This window comes from Phacochoerus africanus, chromosome 8 (assembly GCF_016906955.1).
Source record: "Phacochoerus africanus isolate WHEZ1 chromosome 8, ROS_Pafr_v1, whole genome shotgun sequence".
Taxonomy (NCBI): domain Eukaryota; kingdom Metazoa; phylum Chordata; class Mammalia; order Artiodactyla; family Suidae; genus Phacochoerus; species Phacochoerus africanus.
In genome coordinates, this window is record NC_062551.1 from 134191033 (window position 1) to 134213294 (window position 22262).

Consider the following 22262-nt stretch of genomic DNA (forward strand, 5'->3'; position numbering starts at 1 on the left):
GGAGTAATAAACCTGAGTTCTCCACCTCTCCGAGTGCTTGCTTGGTGTCTCACCGGGTAAAAGAGCTGATCTCCTGCAGCCACAGAGCTGCTGGAGCTGGTAGGCTACAGCCACAGGGCTGTCACCAGAGCTGATATGCTGCGGGGCAGGGCTGCTGGGTAGCTGCCGTCACAGTCCCAGTGAAGGACACATGAGGGGAGTCACTATCAAGTCCACTGTTTTCTTACCAGGATGCTGGTCAAATTCAGAGAAAGGGAAGTAGCTCCCGGAGTATTGATGCCTCCCTCTGCTGGGGTATGCCATTGTAGTCTTGAGCACCATACAGTTGAAATTGGCAAGATGAAATTAATCTTCTGCTACATGCTCACTTCCACAGCTCACATACTAAAATTGGAATGATACAGAGATTAACATAGCCTCTGCATAAGGATGACAGGCAAATTCATAAAGCATTCTATATCAGAAAAGAAAAATAAAATTTTTTGTTTGTTTTTTTAGGGCCACACACTTGGCATATGGAAGTTCCCAGGCTAGAGGTAGAGTCAGAGCTGTAGCCAGCCTACACCACAGCCATAGCAATGAGGGATCCAAGCCACATCTGCCACCTACACCACAGCTCATGGCAATGCCAGATCCTTAACCCACTGAGTGAGACCAAGGATTGAACCCGCGTCCTCACGGATACTAATCAGATTCATTTCCACTGAGCCAACCTGGGAACTCCAAGAAAAGAAATTTTCTATTGGAGAATTGTGTGATTTCATCATCACTCTCATCTTTACACCTACATCCTCATACGAACCACCCCTTCTCATGTTTTTTCTACTTTATATTGACTTAATCAAGCCAGTCAATCCTTCATGCCCTTAGCATCACCAGTTTTTATCAACAAATATTTTATTTAACAATTCCAGGGCTTTATCAAACTGCTGCTGTGTGAGTGATATAGAATTTGGTAAGTCTATATGATGTTATATCCTTTAGCACTTTTTTTTGGGGGGGGGTGTCTTTTTAGGCCACACCCATGGTATGTCGAGTTTCCCAGGCTAGGAGTCAAATTGGAGCTGTAGCTGCCAGCCTACACCACAGCCACAGCAACGTGGGATCCAAGCCACATCTGCAACCTACACCACAGCTCACAGCAATGCCAGATCCCCAACCTACTGAGCAAGGCCAGGGATCGAACCCACATGCCCATGGATGCTAGTCAGCTTCATTGCCTCTGAGCCACAAAGGGAACTCCTTAGCATATTTTTAAATTTTTTTTCTTTTTTGGCCGCCCCACAGCATATGGAGTTCCTGGACCACAACTGTGGCAATACTGGATCAGATCCTTAATCTCCTATGCCAGGTCAGTGTTCAAACCTGTATCCCAGCACTACAGCGATGCTACCAATCCCATTTGTGCCACAGCAGGAGCTCTCATGTTTTTAAAAATTTTATTAGAGTTTAGTTGACATACAATGTTGTGTTAGTTTTAGTTTCATGTATACTAGTAAAGTGAGTCAGTTATATATATGCATATATCCATTCTTTATAAGATTCCTTTCCCATACAGTTTATTAGAGTACTGAGTAATTACCCTGTGCTATATAGTAGGTCCCTGTAACTTATCTATTTAGATACAGTGGTCTGTATATGTTAACCCCAACCTCCTAATTTAACCTCCCTCCACCATGCTTCCCCTTTGATATCCATAAGTTTGGTTGTGAAATCTTTGAGTCTGTTCCTGTTTTATGAATAAGTTCTTTGTATCATGTTTTATTGGATCCCACGTATTAGTGATCTCATATGATATTTGTCTTTGACTGACTGCACCTAGCAGGATGATTTCCAGGTCCCTCCAAGTTGCTTAAAATGGCAATCTTTTGTTCATTTTTGTACATAGGCAACAATGAAATGTATACTGTGATTTGATAAAATGTAACATAGGAGATTGAGTTTCTTCACATTCTGTTGCTCCAAATCTTGAGTAATACCCTCAGCCATGGCTACACCCAAGGGATAAGCAAAGCCTAATATGTGCTCCCTCTAGTCAAGACCCAACTGAAGCCACCTGGGGCTACAAGTACAGGGTCTACATGGTCTACTTGCCATTCTTTGCCCTTGAGGACACTTCCCCAATGTCATCTTTTGGAAATGATTTTCCCATTCCCAATCCGGATAGTATATTATCACATCAGCAATTTCCATAAATGAGTGTGTCATGGTTCCACCCTGTATTTATAACCTGAGTGAAAACACCCCTGTTTATTTTAGGTACCCACAGAAATACAGCCAAAGAATAGATCAGTACATCAGCCTTTGTATTCCAGCAGCCAGATTTTATATGGTGGTCGTTGATTTGGGCCATTGTAATTCTTCCACAAAATTTCCACATATTTCCATAATTTAACTCTCCTTAGAGTAGTATTCTTTTTTCTTTTTTTTAGGGCCACATCTGCAGCACATGGAGGTTCCCAGGCTAGGGGTGAATCAGAATCACCTGATCCTTAACCCGCTGAGTGAAGGCAGGGATTGAACCCACATCCTCATGGATGCCAGTCAGGTTTATTAACCACTGAGCCACAACAGGAACTCCTTTTAATTGTCTAATCATAGAGTGTTAGGATGAAAATCATAGGTTCACACTGCTCAGCTACAGAAACAATTCTTCTAGTGGTTCTGTTATCTGTCCTAAAGGCAGAGTTGCAACCTGCTCATGGATACAGTGCACTTTCCCAGACATGTATTCCATCTCCATGTTATCCATCACTGGATCTGGACCATCATTACTGGAAGAGTTCTCTGACATTACTGACAATAGACATTTTGGGTCTCAGACTTGTGTGATGTCTCTCAGTGATGGGAGCTATCTCCACCAAAGCCCAGTTTCATAATACTATTTATATCAGAGGTCAAAAAAAAAAAACAATACCAATCTACACAATTAGAAATCAGAAGATTGGGAGTTCGCATCATGGCTCAGTAGAAACGAATCTTAACTAGTATCCATGAGGACAAAGGTTCAATCCCTGGCCTCGCTCACTGGGTTAAGGATCCAGAGTTGCCATGACCTGTGGTATAGGTCACAGAGGCAGCTCGGATCTGGTGTTGTGGCTATGGTGTAAACCAGCGGCTACAGCTCTGACTGGACCCTTAGTCTGGGAACATCTCTATGCCAAAGGTGCTGCACTAAAAAGACAAAAAAAAAAAGATAAAATAAAATAAATTAGAAGAGTTGATATCTTAGATAGCAAGACTGGAGCATAAAGGGGACTTCTAGGATGCCATGGTGTTCTGTTTCTTATCTGAGTTCTAGTTTCATGGGTTTGTAAAGTTGGTCAAAATATTTCTAACTATGTATTGCACTTTCAAACCATGCACTTTTTATGCTATATGGTACTTTAATAAAAAGCTTGTTATTAAAGTTTAAAAAGTTTTTAAAAAGTTAACCATTTTAGATTTATTGATTTTTTTAGCAAACTTTTTCATCTAAATGAGGAACTAGATACAAAACTTTTCAAACCTATGAGATACATATTATGGTGCCTCTCCAGCTCAGTTAATCCAACAGTAGTAGCCATGTCCATGATTTTCTTCTAATAATAATAATATCATTCTTCCTGGGCAGTTGTGACCTAAGATGGGCTGATCATATTTCCTTGCTCTTCCGGTTAAGGTAATAATTCTTGGAAGGTAGGTGTGTGTATATCTTGAGCTAGATCAATTTCAGTTCTTTTGTAGAGAATGTCATAACAAAACTAGGAAAGAAAAGTCCTCTTTCTTTGCAGGTCACAAGACTGAATGAATGTCAGCCTGAAGCTTGGACTCAGAAGATGTAGGATTTATCAAGATTGCTAGCCTGAGAGAATTACAACAACATGCGGAAAGAAGGAGTCAAGAAGCTGTGTGTGTGTGTGTGCGTGTGTGAGAGAGAGAGAGAGAGAGAGTGGTGTGGGGGAGAACAGATTTTGAATAGCTTTCCAATCCCTAGATTCAACCACTTCTGAGGCCAGTTCAATTCAATCCCAGACTTTCCTATTGTTGGATTACTTGATCCATTACTATAGTCCTCTTTTTTATTCATGTAGTTCAGGTTTGAGTTTTTTCACCTGTAAGCGAAGTAGTCATAACTGACAGTAAGAAAACCACGGTCCTCTCAGTTTTAGTCCTCTGGAACTCATTAATATTAATTGCCACATCCTGAAAGAAATGTTTGGATATTATAATTAAAATGGCTTTAGGTTAAAGAATATGATACTAACTGGGACCCAAAGAGAATAAAGTTAAGCACTTTAGAAATAAAATAAGAAGGCAAAATTAAGACAATTTGCTGAAGATCAAAAGACAGGCTGACAAGTCATATTAAAATAAGCTTTACCGGAGAGTTCCCATCATGGCTCAGTGGAAATGAATCTGACTAGCATCCATGAGGACCTGGCCTCGCTCATTGGATTAAGGATCCAGCATTGTTGTGGCTATGGTGTAGGCCGGCAGCTACAGCTCTGATTCAACGCCCAGCCTGGGAACTTCCATATGCCGTGGGTGCAGCCCTAAAAAGACTAAATAAATAAAAAATTAAATAAATTTATCAAAATCACACACACCACACATACATATGAATACACTCAAGTTATATCTTATAAAAAGAAACTTTAATTTTTCACAGACAGACACAGAACATAAATTCAAAAGAAATTATGATTGTTTTTACAAGTTGTGACTTTAAATCATGGGGTTCCTATTTTTAGGTATTATGATTTTGTATGTGAACTTTATTCCAGACATAAATAAAATACCCTCCTTCAGGTTCAGCTACTTCTCTTTTTTCTGTATTTTCTCCTTTCTCAATTTTCACTCTTCTATGATGAGATAAAAATATGAATATGCAAAGTGTTCGTTTGTTTTCTTTACTTACACCTGATAATTTTTTTCCTCTGATCTCTGAGTAAAAGGAAACAGAATATTCTTAATGGATTATTTAGGCGAAAGCAGCCAGCAGGAAGAAGAAAATTGGGCTCCTGGAGGTCGAAGCCAACCCTGCCTTTGGGAGAGGAGCGCATGCACCATGAGGAAGAGAAGGAATGGAAAAACCAGGATGGCAGAGGCAGGACAGCAAAGGCAGTGTGAGAATTTCCCAGTAGTTTGCCAGTGAGAGAGTACTAGAGATGATCGGATACACTAATTTGATTTCCCATAAAGTGAAACAGGATTTGAGTTTAGAATGAAACTTATCTCTGATCTTTGCTTGGAAGTATACTGTGGACTATGCACAGATTGATAGCAGAGAATACACATAACACCAAAATCAGAGACCAGAATATAAAAGGCACCCTCCTCTACCTAGAACTGAACCACACTGCATTAAGAGGGACTCTAAGAAGGGACAGGCATTGAAAAGTCTAGTCAAAAGAGGTAGAGGTATAAGGTTCCAGGAAAGGACCAGTAGTCAAAGATCGCATCCAGTTAGAAACACACTGCTGATCCCATCCCATGCTGGGTCCCGAGCAGCAAAGCCCATTTTGACAGAAGAGGGCAAGGAGACAGCTTGGCATGTTCAGAGAGTGGGAATGACAACTGGCTCAATTCACAATTTTTGTTTTAAAACAAGACGAGGGGGAGGGGGACGTAGTGCAGACCCTCTAGGATATACCCAAACCGGAAGTAGCCACTCAGCTGATCTCTTTGGAGCTTCTGTACTATCAAACACATCTATTTGTCTCCTCAAGAGGCAAGTCCTCTAAGAAGTCATCTGCAGCCCACAGCATCTGTCTCAGTGCAGAGAGGATCAGAACGTCCTTGACAGGCTCCAGCTCCCACTCTGAGGAATAATTACTAACCGCAAAGATGTCAGAAAGAGGAAATCCAAATTCTCTGTGAAGTTCCTCTAGCTGCAACACAGAAATCAAAGCCCAGAAATCTTGAAACAGTGAAAAATACAATTTTTATGCCAGCATAAATTATGAAAGCAATAACAAAAAGTAGGAGCTTGACCATAGTTTTCGTGTTGGAGCCAGAAATCTGGCCCTATAAGGTGTTTTCTTCAAGATCGTCACAAATCAAGTTCTAATATCACTGCTCATTTTCATTTAGAACACACATGATAGATTCAATATGAATTAGAAAAGAACAGTAACTAATAGTTCTATATAGACTTCTTTGAAATTGAAGTATTTCAATTCCCTTATACTAGACTCTATAATTTCCTTCAGTTTCCTTTTAAAGTTTATTCTCAGAGTTCCCGTTGTAGGCTCAGTGATTAACAAACCCGACTGGGAACCATGAGGTGGCGGGTTCGATCCCTGGCCTCACTCAGTGGTTGCCCTGAGCTGTGGTGTAGGTTGCAGATGTGGCTCAGATCCCATGTTTCTGTGGCTCTGGCGTAGGCCAGTGGCTACAGCTCTGATTAGACCCCTCGCCTGGGAACCTCCATATGCCTTGAGTGTGGCCCTAGAAAAGACAAAAAGACGAAAATAAAGTTTATTCTCAAGAGAAGCTCATTTTACTGGACTAGTTTAGTGCAGATGATTAATCCATGCTTAGACTAGTTTACACATAGAATCACATTGCCTGGATTCAAAATAAGGGTCTGTCACTTCTCAGCACTGTCAGCAAACTGGCAAGTACTTTACTCTATGAGGTTTTGTTCCCTTATCTATCAAATGTGGTAATGACAGTACCCTTCTAATAGGGTTGTTGTAAGTACACCATATGATATATGATATCACTTACATCTGTAATCTAATATGCGGCACAAATGAATCTATCTACAGAAAAGAAACAAACTCATGGACTTGGAGAACAGACTTGTGGCTGGAATAGAATGGACTGGGAGTCTGGGGTTAGCAGATGCAAACTAGTGCTTTTGGAGTAGATAAGCAATGGGATCCTGCTGTATAGCACAGGAACTATATCTAATCACTTGTGATAGAATATGATGGAGGATAATGTGAGAAAAAGAATATATACATATATATGTATAATTGGGTCACTTTGCTGTACAGCAGAAATTGACAGAACATTGTAAATCAATTGTAATAAAAAAATTAAAATCCTAAGAGTTCAAGTAGGAGCTTTGATAAATAGAGAAAATAGGCAAAGTTGATACATATACCTTTCTTGTTTTAATGGTGAAATTGTTTGTTTTTGTTTTATTAAGATACACATTTCTTAGTAAGAGTGCATAGAAATGTCAAAGCAAAATATTCAGTTTTTAGCAAAAAAAGGAAAATCTATCACACACTTATGCTCAACAAATACGAGCTCTCATTATATCTTCCCAACTGGTGTTCCCACCTCCAGGTTCCTTTCGACTCCAACATAGTCGCAAAATTAATTTTTGTGAAGCTTAACTCTGGTCCTATCACTACTCTTTCAAAAAATTGCAGTGATTCTCCATAATGCCTCTAATTAATAAAAGTCACTTCATGCAAAGATAACTTTCTCACTTTCTCATCCCCTCCAGGGATTCCACTTTTCACTAATCTAAATGATTCCAGAGTTCCCATTGTGGCTAAGTGGAAACAAACCCAACCAGTATCCATGAGGATGCAGTTTTGATCCCTGGCCTTGCTCAGTGGCTTAAGGATCCTGTGTGGCTGTGGCTGTGGCTGTGGCTGTGGTGTAGGCCAGCAGCTGAAGCTCTGATTCGACCCCTAGCCTAGGAAATTCGATATGCCACAGGGAGTAAGGCTCCAAAAAAGACAAAAATAAATATCAATCAATCAATCAATCAATCAAATGATTCCATGCCTCCCAGTGATGTTGCCTTTTCCTTCATTAACTTATGCTGTCCCCAGGGCCTCAGTTTCTTCCCCTTTTTATCCCTGCACTTCTTGAACTTCTCTTCCTCCTCGAAAGCCACTTCCCAGGGTCACTCCAGCAATGAACTCTTCCCCCCATCCCCTTTAACACCGTCATTCCCTATGTGAATCATTTCATGATCTTTATCATAATCACATCATATTTTTTTCAACTTTTTCTTATCCAACCCCCATCCCCTCACTTCTACCTATAAAATTATAAGCTTTTTCATGTAGAGAAATTGTTTTAATTATCTGTGGATCTGATTAGCGACTATCACACTGGCTTGATCATTAAAGGTAATCTATAAATATTTGCTGAACTGAATCCAACTGAATTAAAATGTAATGAATGGAATTATCCATGTTAATATCAAGATAAATATATATTTAATTTTTAAAACTTTGGAATGGAGTCTGAATTATCCCAAACAATTGTTTTAATTCTTTGTAAACTCAGTAGGTATTTATTTTTTATTTTTGTACACAGTGATATATAATAATAGTGACATACCCCAGAAAATATGTTTGAAAATAGCATCATCCATTACCTTGAGTTTCACAGGCACACATTTGTATATGTCTGTTAGGTCACCTTTTGTAATCAGATCCAAGGTGTCCACGTGAGTGAGCAATACCACCTGTACCATGCCTATTACAAAAAGATCCATATTGGTTTTTTTTTATTACACACAGCATTACTTATTTTTCATTTTGTCAGCTATCCATTATGCAATGAGCTATCTATGGAGCAATTTCAGAGACTTGGGGAGGTTCAGTACCCCCCACAAAAATGTCTTCCTTAACTACTCATTCATACCTGGAATCCTTCTGACCTAGGAAGTTCCCTTCATTGCTTCCCACAGTAAAAGAAAAGGCTCCAAGTGGAACCACCTCTTGCAAACAGTAACTAAAATTTATGCTACAATTTTGCTGATTGATTTCATATCCTGTCTAAACAGTTGTGTTTTATGGGGACGAGAGAAAAGACCAAATGGACTCTCACAAACAAGATGGGGGAAAAGAGGCCTCAAGAAGGAAATGGAATTTGTCAAAGCATCACAAATACATTGCCCCTGGATCAAAATGTTGGCAAGCACCTCCCACACACTACCCTTGCAAGATTTTAAATTTCAGTGAACAAGTAAATCAATTACTCCCTGCTTCTACCATAATCAAAGCATAACAAGCTGGCTCATTTTCACACAGAGTGGATAACAAAGCCAAGAAAGGCAGGCTTAAGGCACCCTAATTCCCTAATCCTATTTACCTTCTCCAAAGCCTTTATGCTACCTCTCCCTACCCCACATCTTACTTTCCTGCCTCTTTTGCTTACGGAAACCTTCTTTTCCACGTTCTAATCCTTTAAAACCCTAGAGGAAATTTAGGACTCTTGATAAATAAATGCATGTTAGGATGTCATGGTAGGAAGTTGTGAGGACTGCACTAAACTCTTAATCTATATTAATGTGTTTAATCTTTGACGTCTATGCTATTATTATACTAATTTTATAGATTAGGAAATAGAGATACAGAGAGTTTGAACCACCTGCACAAAGTCACAGAGCTGGTGAGTACTTGATTTGAAGAAATCACACTGACGAGCCAGGGAAAATGCATATGGGCCATTTCTTAAGTTCTTTATCTTGTCTCCAAACCATCCTACCATGTAGTCTAATTAATTACCCTCAGTAGTATAGTAAAATGGAATGAGACTCACCACACTTAATCAACTCCTTTCGAATTCTTTTGATCTTTTCCACCATCTCATCAGAGAGGCAGTGAACAGAGTAGGCACTGAACACAAAGGCCACACAATGGATTCTGTCCTTCAGCAATGGGTAGCATATATAGTCACCATGACCTGGTTTGACTGGATTCATGGAATTAAACTGTAAAGTAAACATAAAGCAAGATATTAATTCAATGCATATTTATGAACACATTCTCTGTACCAGACACTGTGCAAGTGACTGAAAGAGTGAACAAAACACCTTGATCTCTGATAGGAAGGGGTCTCTGATAGGAAGGGGCTGAGAATCTGGTAGGGAAAACAGTCATCATGCAAGTAGCTAGCTATCCTTTCATGTAGTCACGTAAAGCTCCTGTAAGGTCTGAAAGCTGATATCAGTCTGATAAAGGGAATAAGGATATGGCAGAAAGTGTTCTAGATAGAAGAAGCAATGTGGGCAAAAGTGGATTTGAAAGCGTACAGTAAGAAATCTGGTATCATTAGGCAGATGCAAAGGGGAAAAGTTGTTCAAAATGGGATCCATTTACTCTTGAACTAGCAGTCCCTCTGCTGGGAATACGCCCTGTAGATATACTGGCAGAAATACAAAGTGGTGTACGCACAAGGCTATTAACCTCAGGACTATTTGTGTGGCAAAAGTCTGATTCATCAATAACATATAGCATTTCATCATTTCTCTAAGAAAGGGGAACCACAAATCTATAAGTATTTTCCTACAGGTTACAAAGGGAAGTAAACCATAAATTTTCAAACAGTTACTTATAGGAAAAGGAGGAATGTATTTGAAGGGGCAGAGAAAAGATGGATTCTTTGAATATGCCTTATTTTGTAGATTTGAATTCATATGAGTGATAAACATAAATACAAAACAAAATTAAATTTTAAAAGCTATCCCTAACTTAAATGAATCAAATAAACTTTTTATTGGGATCATAACTACACAGAGAGAAACTATTTGATTTTAAAACAAAGTAATTTGGGAGTTCCCATTGTGGTGCAGCGGAAACAAATCTGATTAGGAACCATGAGGTTGTGGGTTCGATCCCTGGCCTTGCTCAGTGGGTTAAGGATCCAGCGTTGCCATGACCTGTGGTGTAGGTCACAGACACGGCTTGGATCCTGCATTGCTGTGGCTCTGGAGTAGGCCAGCAGCTACAGCTCTGATTTGACCCGTAGCCTGGGAACCTCCATATGCCACGGTGCGGCCCTAAAAAGACAAAAAAGACAAAAAAAATAAAATAAAAATAAATAAAACAAAGTAATTTGTATATTCCTACTACATGATACTTCCTAAATATAAAAATCTGCTGGAGTTCCCATCATGGCTCAGCAGAAACAAATCTGACTAGTATCCATGAGGTTGCAGGTTTGATCTCTGGCATTGCTCAGTGGGTTAAGGATCTGGCATGTCCTGAGTTGCAATGTAGGTTACAGACACAGCTCGTATCAAGCATTGCTGTGGCTATGGTGTAGGCTGGCAACTGTAGCTCTGATTCGACCGCTAGCCTGGGAACTTCCATATGCCATAGGGGCAGCCCTAAAAAATTTTTTTTAAAAAGACACAAAAAAATCAAAATCAAAATCTGCTTAAGAGTCTAAATTGTTTCCAGCTTTGATTGTGATTATATTATGCTGATATTAAATATGGTTGTGATTAGACTATTTATAGTAGTGATAGAGTTTTTGCTCTGAAATAGCAATGAACATTAGGTGAAATAAAGCAAAAGAGTCATGACATGATATTCTGAAATCTCAGGTGTCCTTGAGAACAGGGATTTTTTCCATTTGGGAGAAAGCAGATACAGATGTAAGATAGAAGAGATTATGTAAAAATTCCCTAGCCCTGTATTTGAATGAAAAGTTTCTGAATGAAATTTATCATATACATACATATATCTATATATCTTAGCCCTATCTACAGAAAAGGACAAGAACCAATGACCAACCAAGAAGCAATCAATAGTTCTAATGATTCAAAGATTCCTTAGAGAAAAAACTGATTTGAAGTCTAGAGCTGGAAATATATAAGATGTGGCTTGGATATCTAGTACATAATAAATAAAGAATATAGAAGATTTTTAGGTTTCTGTCAGAAGGACTCAGCATCCAAATTGCATCCAAATTGTAAAGATTCGCACTTGTCAAAGATGGTACATTTGGCATCAGTATGGAGAAAAGCTAAAATGGATATAAACATATCAAATATGGTCACTTCACAAGTTCATATTTATAATAAAATAATAATTTTCATAATTGGCAGATTCAAAGAAATTAACTTATTATTTCAAAAGCATGTAACAAAGAGACAAAAATGAAGTACACATCCTGCCTTTCCTATATAAACTGTATCACTAAGTAATCAAGTTGTAGATGAGGGGAAGTTTCTCTTTCAGATGTGCAATGAAGAAGGAATGATAGAAATAGAAAATCCCTACTTTCACACTCTAATAAATAGATCTAGGTGTTGAACAATGATGAAACCTATATTAGAAAAATAAGAAAACCCTAAGTTGTGTGCTTCTCCATGAAAGAACACAGCACCGTCAATGAAGTAGAAGATGAATCTGAACATGATGCCAAGTTCAGCTACCAATTTTTAGGATACATGGAAAATAGGACTATGGAAAACTACATCAAAGGATGCAAACAGCAAAGTTTAGACTATGGAGAAGGCTACAGATCAATCAGATTTTAAAAAAAAAATTAAGGAAAAATATCAGAAGATGAAGAGATAGAACATAAAGATTAAAAGAAGCTAAACAGATTCATTAGAATAATTTTTATCAAACTGTTTAAAAAGATGCATGATACTTAAAGAGAAGTAGAAATGGGTGATATTTGATAAATGAAGAGGAGCCATTATTTTAGATGTGATAAGCATATTATGTCTATGTTTTTTTTCCTTTTTTGGGGGGATGGAGCACACCTGTGGCATATAGAAGTTCTCAGGCTAGGGGTCGAATAGGCGCTCCAGCTGCCAGACTACACCACAGCCACAGCAACATGGGACCTAAGCCGCATCTGCCACCTACACCTACAGCTCACAGCAACACCAGACCCTTAACCCACTGAGGGAGGCCAGGAATTAAACCCACATCCTCATAGATACTAGTTGGGTTCTTTATTACTAAGCCACAACAGGTCATTACCACTAAGCCACAACAGGAACTCCCTATGGCTATGTTTAATAAAATTCCTATATGCCCTTATGTGTGTGTGTTTATGTATATATATATTTATTTAAATGTACGTTCATTTATGGATGACATGTTATGACTTATTAGATTTTCTTCCAAATAATACAGCAGAGGAGGAAGTGGGTAGACATAGATGAAACAAGATTGGCTATAAATTGAAAACTGTTGCAGCTATGTAAATGCAAATTCATCAAATTGTTTTGTCTACTTTAGCATAGGTTTAACATTCTCTATAATAATTTTTAAATAATATTTTATTTTTTTCCTTGTTATACTAAAGTAAAATTGATTTACAATGTGCCAATTTCTGCAAACTGACTCAGTCATATATAATGCATATATGCGTGTATATACATATATATATATATATATATGGGTGTGTGTATATACATACATTCTTTTTAAAAAATATTTTCCATTATGGTCTATCTCAGGAGATTGGATATAACTCCCTCTGCATATTCTTTTTCAGATTCCTTTCCATTATAAGTCATTACAAAGACATGGAGTTGAGTTCCCTGTGCTATACAGTAGGACCTGATAAATACATTATAGGACAGATTGTAGAATACAAAAAAAAAAATAATACCCATATTTAGAAGGAATAAGATCCAAAAGACTTGAATGAAAGATGTTGGCACATTTGACTATATTCGTTTGGAACAAGGTAAATTAATAATTAACTTAAGATCTAAATGTTTATAAAAAAGAATTGGAAAGCTTTTTTTTTAATAGTTATTTCCCCAATACAATTTTTTTTCCTACTGTACAGCATGGTGACCCAGTTACACATACATGTACACATATTATTTTCACACATTATCATGTTCCATGATAAGTGACTAGACATAGTTCCCAGTGCTACACAGCAGGATCTCATTGCTAATCCATCCCAAAGGCAATAGTTTGCACCAATTAACCCCAAGCTCCCCAAACACCCTACTCCCTCCCCCTCTCCCTTGGCAGCCACAAGTCTATTCTCCAAGTCTGTGATTTTCTTTTCTGTGGAAAGGTTCATTTGTGCCGTATATTAGATTCCAGATATAAGTGATATCATATGGTATTCATCGTTCTCTTTCTGACTTACTTCACTCAGTAAGAGAGTCTCTAGTTCCATCCATGTTGCTGCAAATGGCATTATTTCATTGTTTTTTATGGCTAAGTAGTATTCCATTGTGTATATATACCACATCTTCCTAATCCAATCATCTGTCAATGGACATTTGGGTTGTTTCCATCTCTTGGCTACTGTGAATCGAGCTGCAATGAACATGCAGGTGCATGTGTCTTTTTTAAGGAAAGTTTTGTCTGGATATATGCCCAAGAGTGGGATTGCTAGGTCATATGGTAGTTGTATGTATAGATTTCTAAAGTATCTCTGTTGGTGGGAATGTAAACTGGAACGACCACTATGGAGATCAGTATGGTGATACCTTGGATTTTTTTTTTTTTTTAAGGCAGACTAAAGTAGCTCTTCTCTTTAATCTCTTCCTGCCTCTTGCTTGGAACACTGACAGTGCTTGGCACGAGCATCTTGAGAACATAAAGATGAAAACCACATGTCTTAGTCAGCTTGGGCTGCTACAATGAGCCCACATTGGGGGACTTAAACAACAAACACCTATTTCTCGTAGTTTTGGAAGCTAGGAAGTCCAAGATCAAGGTGCTTGTATATTTGGTATGTGATGAGAGCCCTATTCCCCATTTGTCAACAGCCAGCTTCCTGCCGTGTCCTCATATGGCTGTGAGAAAGGTCATCTCTCTTGTGTCTTTTCTTACAAGGGCACTAATTCCATTCATGAGAGCTTCACATCACGACCTGATCACCTCCCAAAGGTTCCACTTCCAAATATCATCACATTATGCATTAAGGCATCAACACATGAATTTGGTGAGGGGAGTGGGGAGGGGAACATTTAATCCACAGCACCTCATGCTGAGGATCTCAGAAAGGAAAGTCAGAAGGACCCTTGAAATTAATAACCTGCCACACTGGCACAAAGCTGCCTACCTCCAGACTTGCTGTTGCACAACCAAAGTTACCATGTGAGTCAACTGATGTAGAGGACTTCTGTTTCACATGCCCGAAAGCAATCAAATGCGACAACATTCAGAGTTGTTACACAGCTGTGACAGAAGAACCCTTTAGATGTTTTCATTCTTTGTAAAACAAAATATCAAAAAGAAAAACAAAAAAAATAACAAAAAAAAACAATATCTTCAACAAGTGCAGTTTAAGACAATAGATGCCCATGCACTAGAGTCAGATATTGTTCATCATGAGCAAAAATCAACACTTTACATATCAATTACACATTCTCAATAATTAGCCAAATCATACCTGGTATCTGTCAGCAACGTGGCCTTTTAAGACGGAGAGTATGTCATCTAGGCACAGTCTGCCTTCTTCCTCACTCAGCCCTGGTAGATCACACAGAATAAATGGCAGGGGGTTGCCACCCTTCCCATCCCTAACGACATATCTTCTGTACTGCAGAAGGAAAAAAAGCAACTTTGGGTTCATTTCGTAAATTGTAAATTGAAATGAAGTCTACTGAATGAAATTGATCAGCCAGAGACTTTTCAAATCAAATTAACTTGCACAAAAAAGCAAAGGCAGAGTGACCTAGAATGGACTCACTTTTTCAGATACGCCAGTTATATCAGAACCCACCAAAGCCTGGTTCGTGACATGGCCTCGGAAGACAGACTTCACCGCGTTGAAAAAGCTTGACTTCCCAGCTCCAATTGGACCCAGAAGCAGAATTTGTATTTGGTGAACCAGGCCTCCATATGGTTTGTAAGTTCTTATGGCAGACATTAAGCTCTCCTTGAGCCTGTTTAGACAAATTTGGAAGCTGATTAAGATGAGGTCATAAGACCTTACCATAAATCTTCCTAGAATTCAGTTTCTTTTCTTATATGTTATCATTTATTTTTGATTAGCAACGTCTGGAAAAAAAAAAACTATAACTATCCTATCTCAAATCCTGTTGTAAAAGAAGTAAAAGCAAAAAATAACACTTTTAACTAAGGCAAATCAGACATAAAACCTTTCTGACATAAGCAACAAGATCATATAAACTTCAGGAAAAAATAGCAACTATGATAAACATGAAGATAAATTATCAATAATATACTTCAAAAACCACAAGATAACACATGACTTCTGAAGTTTACGGAAGTAGATGATTTCTAACACGTTCCTGAAGTTCATGAGAGGTATTCCCCACTTGCCAACCACCTCCTTCCTGAAGTAGCTGAAACTGTAGCTGCAAGAATTCTAAGTCAAAATGTAGACATTCAGCTAAATAATTATTTCCCTTCAAGTATGTAGAAGAGTTAGAAATGCCATCCATCTACTTAATGTTCTTTTTGTTTTAACATGGCTATTGCTAAATATTTTATGACTATGGATATGGTTATAGTTAATTCTTGATGATCCACAAGCTATCTATTATAACTTGTACTACCAATTTTATTAACTGAACCTATAATAGAATAAGTCTAAGGTAGTGAACAGAATAATTGAACATTAAAGACATTGACTTACTCAATAATCCCATCCATCCTCCTTTTGTCCAATAAATCTAGAGAAATAATCAAACAATAATGACATTAGAAGCTGTTGAATGATTGGCACTGAATGAATGTCAATGAATTCACTAGGAAAAAATACAAAAATAGCCTTTTTGTAGGAACAGGGCAGTATGGTGAAAAGCAAGTGGAGAAAATTGGGGGAGATCTCCTTATCTTCTCATTATTTAAAGAGCCCAGAGCTAGGTGGGCACTGCATGGCTATGGTATCAGCAGATCTTTTCTCATCAAATTACTCAGCAGTCGTGTGTGGCTCACCCCAATATGAGAGATGAGAGCCGGGGTCCACTCTGAATCACAGAAGCAAGGCCTAGAGGCACAGACAGGCCAGAAAAAGACTGGAAATAGTCTAAAATATTTTCTCTTCCATAATCCAATAGATCTGAAAGGGATAATGTGCAAAAACATGCAATAAAAAACCACTGCCACACAGATTTTCCCCCAAATCTGCTATCAACAACTGGGCCTCCTGGAACTTCTAATACAATTGATTTTCTTCTTGCGTAGCCAATCAGAGCACAGTGAGTGGTTCAGGGGTAGGCTTAGGTCTTCTTGTGAACCAATGAGACTCAGGCCCAGAATTCTTCTGTGTTTTGGGAAGAGACACTCTTTTATGGTGGATTTAAAACTGAAACGGTTAAGTGTAGTGAGGCTGGTAATTCTCTAAACAACAATAGAATAATACTGTGCTTGATATTTACAAAGAAATCCTCTTTAAATAACCAAAAAGTAGAAACAGTGAAGACTGTAATCAATGACTACAATACAACAAAACTAGGAAAGGACAAGTATAAACAAAGACAAAGGCAACCTTCTAGGATGTTACAAAGCATTCTCTTAGATAACTTTGACATCCAAAAGGAAACAAACAAAAAAATCACAACTATAAATATATAGAAAATAACAACACTATAAATACTTTCTATCAAACCTGGGATAGAAGTACATTTCCTGAAATGTAAGGAAAGAAGGAAAGAAAGAGGGAAAGAAAGAATAGAAAATAGAAACGGAAAAGAATAAAGGGGAACGGATCTTAGAAATATAAGAATATAACAAAAATACAAAGACAAATACATAAATTGAAAAAGGATAAGTTAATACAGTAATTAATTAAAAACATGGAATAAATAAATGACTAGTCTAATCAAGGAAAGCCAAATTCACAAAATGGCACACCCCAGCTCACATACCAGAATGGCTACATAGTGTGAAAATGGTAATAAAAAAACTGAGAAAAGATTTAGTCACAGAATATCTTATACACTCTTGGTGGTAGTGCTGATGGGTATTACAGTGCTGGAAGATTTTGTTGGTACCCACTGAAACTGAACATGCACATACCTGATGACCCAGAAATTTCATACTTACATTCTTCAAAAAAAAAAAAAATGTATTGTGAACCAGAACACATCACAAGAATATTTATAGCAGAATTACTTGTCATGGGCCCAAACAGGTTAAGCCAAATATCCACCAAAAGTAATTTTTATTTTTTTAAAAAGTATGATAGAATCATTATAAAGCATTATTATATGAAAACAAAATGGAAAAAAATTACTAATACATATAATGGTATGGATGAATCACTAGGGAGGTAAAAGTTAAAACAGCTGGTCATGGATATATTTACTCACCTTACCAGGAAAAGAAAAAAAAGTAACCAGGCCTAATTTTATTATAAATATACTGAAAATCGTGTCTCCTAGTAAAGAGACTAATGACACTTGCTACAAGGATAGTACTTATCTCTTGAATGTCCTTGCCAGGATGTACCTGGTTAAGATTTACTTACACTAAAAAAGTCCAGATTCTATGAATTTAAGAGGCATGTCTTCCCATAAATGTCGTGGAAGCTGATTGTCGCAGTCTGCTCAGACTACCAAACACATTACCGTGGACAGGGTGGCTGAAACAACAGAATTTTATTTCTTGCAGTTCTAGAGGCCAAGTCTAAGATCAAGGTGTGGGCAAGGTGGGCTTCATTCTGAGCCCTTTTCTCTTGACTTGTCAGTAGCTACCATCTTGCTATATCCTCACAAGACCTCTTCATGTGGATTCTTGGCAAGATGGCAAAAGCTCCCTGGCGTCCCTTCTTATGTGGAAACTTATCCTATCCCTACAAAATTAAGGCTCCCTCTTATGACCTCACTTAACCTTAACTACTTCCTTAGAGACCCCATCTCCATGTATAGTCACATTGGGAGATAGGGCTTCAACATAGGAATTGGAGGGGGCAAAATTCAGCCCATCATACTGGTATATTCTGACCACTCTTCAATACATAAAGTGGCCCACAAACTTCATTTAAAAATGCTGGTTGCTGTTCTTAGCCAGAAAGCATATATCTAATATGGGAAGGAAGAATCTGGGAGCTACACAGAATATCCTTGTACTCCTCCTGCCTTCTCTGAGATTTTTTTGATAGCCTTTACCCTTGAAATGATTAGTAAAACTTGATCCTGATTTGTAGCGATCTGATTTCTTTCTTTCTTTTTTTTCTTTTTATGGCTGAATATGCAGCATAGGAAATTCCCAGGCTAGGGTTTCAATTGGAGCTGCAGCTGAGCCTACGCCACAGACACAGCCACAGCAACTAGGGATCCAAACCACATCTGCAACCTACACCACAGCTTGTGGCAACTCCGGATCATTAACCCAATGAGCGAGGCCAGGGATTGAACCCGCATCCTCACAGACACCTTATTGGGTTCTTTAATCTGCTGAGCCACAACAGGAACTCCTAGAGCTTTGATTTCATAATCGGATTGCTTCTATTAGGCCCATCTCTCACACATAACATTGAATGAAAGAAACTAGACACAAAAGAGCATATGTTTTGGTATGGTTCCATTTATATAAAATTTAAAAATAGTAAGTACTAATAATGTTAATATGAGCTAGGATAATGGTTACCTTTGGTAGGTAATAAATGAGAAGAGTCATAAAGGGGTCTTCTGAAATGATGGTAATAATCCATTTCTTCATACAAGTGGGGGGTACACGAGGGTGTCCAATTTATAAAAGTTTGTCAGTTGGAACACTGATCAATTGTGCATTTCTGTTTTTGTCATACTTCAATAAAAAAATTTACTTAACTCATCTAAGATGGCCAACATCATGACATATCCAAGTAAATTTACCAGATTTCAATAAGAGAAAAAAGTTTTAAGGTGTTTGGGGTAGCCAGGAAGAAAGATCAAATCACTCAAAGAGAAACAATAAAAAATACTGCAAATAAATAAAAGTGACCTAAGGTTTTCCACAATAACATCAATGCTGTGGAAACATTACAATATTCCTTTAAATAAAGTGATCCATGAATTATGTACTTTGATCATTATTTTTGTATAAAAATCTCAATTAGTTTGGAACACGCAAATGCTCAAGGAATACTATTCCTAGGAGTCCTTCCATCTTTTTTTTTTTTTTCTTTTTTAATCACCCTGTGGCATATGGAGTTACCCAGCCAGGGATCAGATCCAAGCCACAGTTGTGACCTACCTCAGATCCTTTAACCCACTGTGCCAGGTGGGAGATTGAACCTGCATCCTAGAGTTCCCATCGTGGCACAGCAGTGACGAACCCAACTAGTTTTCATGAGGATACAGGTTCGATCCCTGGCCTTGCTCAGTGAGTTAAGGATCTGGCGTTGCCATGAGCTATGGTGTAGGTTGTAGATGCGGCCGGGAATCAGCATTGCTGTGGCTGTGGTTTGTAGGCCGTAGCAGCTGTAGCTCTGAATCACCCCTAGCCTGGGAACCTCCATATGCCACAGGTAAGGCCCTAAAAAGCAAAAAAACCTGCATCCTGGTGCTGCAGAGACACCTCACCGCCGCCACCAATCCTGTTTGTGCCAGACACCAAGGAGCCCTTCTTTTAAATGGATAGATATAAACAAGTATTTCATAGAAGAAATGTAAATAGCCAATACACATAGACTTGTTAGCTATCAGGGATAAACAAAAAATAAAATGAGAAACCACCTTTTGACCATCATGTTAGTAAATATTTTAAATACTCATTAATAGCAAAGATTAAAAGGATTCAGGGAAGGAGGCACTACTATCACACTCCTGGGGATAGCACAGACAACTGAAGCTTTTGAAAAGTATCAAAATGCAAACCACATAATTCTTAAACAATTCCACGGCCAGGAGGTTATCATAAAAACATATATTTGTGCACAGTTACATGCCTACAGATATTATAGGAGCATTGTTTATAACAGCCAACATAAGAAACAATTTAAATGTCCTTGTAGAAAAAAATAGGTAAATTAACTTTAGTTGTTTGCTAGAATGGATATTAACAGGAAACTGGCCCAAAGGATCAAACAAGTTCAAGCTCTAGTTTTTAGAGAGTCTCACAATCTTCAAGTTTGCATTCTGCTCTTCTCTCTCTCTTTCTCTCCCTCTCTCTCCTTTCAACTTTTCTGCCTCCTCTGCCACCCCTTCCACAACACAAACACACTCCAGAAAACTCCACATTTACTTTTGACTATCTCGTGTGGTGGAAAACAATTTGTGGCCCGATTTCAGTCTGGGTCACCTGGAGATAAGGACAAATATAGAAGTCATTGTATCTTATAGGAACGAAGCGGTTAGAATCCTCCAAATGTGAAGAAGCGAACTCTACACAAGTTTATGCAGTTAAACCTACCTTCACATCGAAAAACTTCACATTCCTTAAAGGGCATACAACGGTGAGGTAGTCCAAGCTTTTCCATTGTAGTCACGCTAGTAGCCACCGCTTTTTTCTCTAGACTTATAATGAATTGAGAATTGAAAGTATTTCCACCAAACAACAAACATGGATTAAGCGGTCCTATTTCGCACTTCGAAATTTCAGTCTCTTGAAAGGCAAAAAGGGTGATGGAAATGTCCAATTCTCCCAGGTAACCCTCTGGCATATAGGCACCAAGAATGTGATTTTCATTATAAATCACTATTAGAATAGATCCTTGGTGAGAGCATCTATCAAGCAACTTCTCTCTAGAGAATCCATGGACACTGGCCTTATAGAGAAGGCTAAACTGCTCTTCTCCAAAATAAGTTTTCAGATGCTTTTCCTGCATCCAGGTCAAGCAAGCTGTCACTGCCATACTTCTCAACCTGGTGAAACATCAAATACATTTTTCATTAAATATTGCAAAACAGATAATATGTCTGTTAAAATATACTATCACAAAGTTTACACTTATGTCTCTTATCTACTCTCCATTACATGTGAAATTGGTAACCGGGGTGAATAAACAGCAAGAAAAATCTAATCAATTTTTTTATCATGTGATTATTTTTTAATTCTTAAAAAAGTCTATTGTTGGCAAGTGGCTAGGAAAAATAGAAAGCAGCAAGTCAGTTACCTGTTTGTAGAATCTATATAGGGGCTGAAGCTGAGGGTAGCTGCTTTGTTGGGACAGTTAGTCAGGCACGAGTGTGAGAGCAGAAAATTTCTCAGCAATCTTGAGGCTTCTAGAGACTCGGGGAAAAGGAAACTGAAACTCAGTGTGGCCCCGCCCAGGTGGCAGTGAGCGAGCTTCCCTCCAGTGAGCTGAGGGAAATGATCCAGTCAATTTTAGATGGTAAAATCATATCAGAATAACATTGGGAGAGTCAAGGAATTGAAGTCACAAGGGGGAAAGAAATCCTAATAGTGCACTGCTATTTTAAGTGACTTTTCAAAAAACATTTTTAAGGAAAATGCGATCAGTTTCTATATGTGCACATAAAAAAGTGCTGCCTCTTCTAACTCCAGAGGCCCTCTCAAATTCACTCACTTACCTCGAGTCCCGCTTTCCATACATTCCAAATCCACAGGTATCATTATGTAGATAGCTAAAATAACCTCCTAATTGGTCCCTCTGCTTTTCCACTTGCTCCCTCTCCAATTATTTGTCCTCAGTGCAGCCAGAATCAACTTCATTTGTTAAAT

At 38.2% G+C, this 22262-nt stretch overlaps 1 protein-coding gene and 1 non-coding gene across 2 annotated transcripts; one reads left to right on the forward strand and one right to left on the reverse strand.

Annotated features, from left to right (window-relative positions):
* Positions 1-360: 360 nt before the first annotated feature.
* On the forward strand, positions 361-464 carry LOC125134757 (U6 spliceosomal RNA). Its single transcript, XR_007136763.1, has one exon. It is a non-coding gene; the product is annotated as a U6 spliceosomal RNA (small nuclear RNA).
* A 4154-nt stretch (positions 465-4618) lies between these two features.
* IFI44 (interferon induced protein 44) lies at positions 4619-21819 on the reverse strand. Its single transcript, XM_047794293.1, has 8 exons — positions 21694-21819; positions 20991-21442; positions 16288-16324; positions 15376-15571; positions 15076-15225; positions 9505-9676; positions 8336-8436; positions 4619-5873 (listed from the first exon to the last, which is right to left on the reverse strand). The coding sequence occupies exons 2-8, from the start codon at positions 21430-21432 to the stop codon at positions 5685-5687; spliced, it is 1287 nt and encodes a 428-aa protein (XP_047650249.1). The 5' UTR covers positions 21433-21442; positions 21694-21819; the 3' UTR covers positions 4619-5684.
* Between the last annotated feature and the right edge of the window lie 443 nt (positions 21820-22262).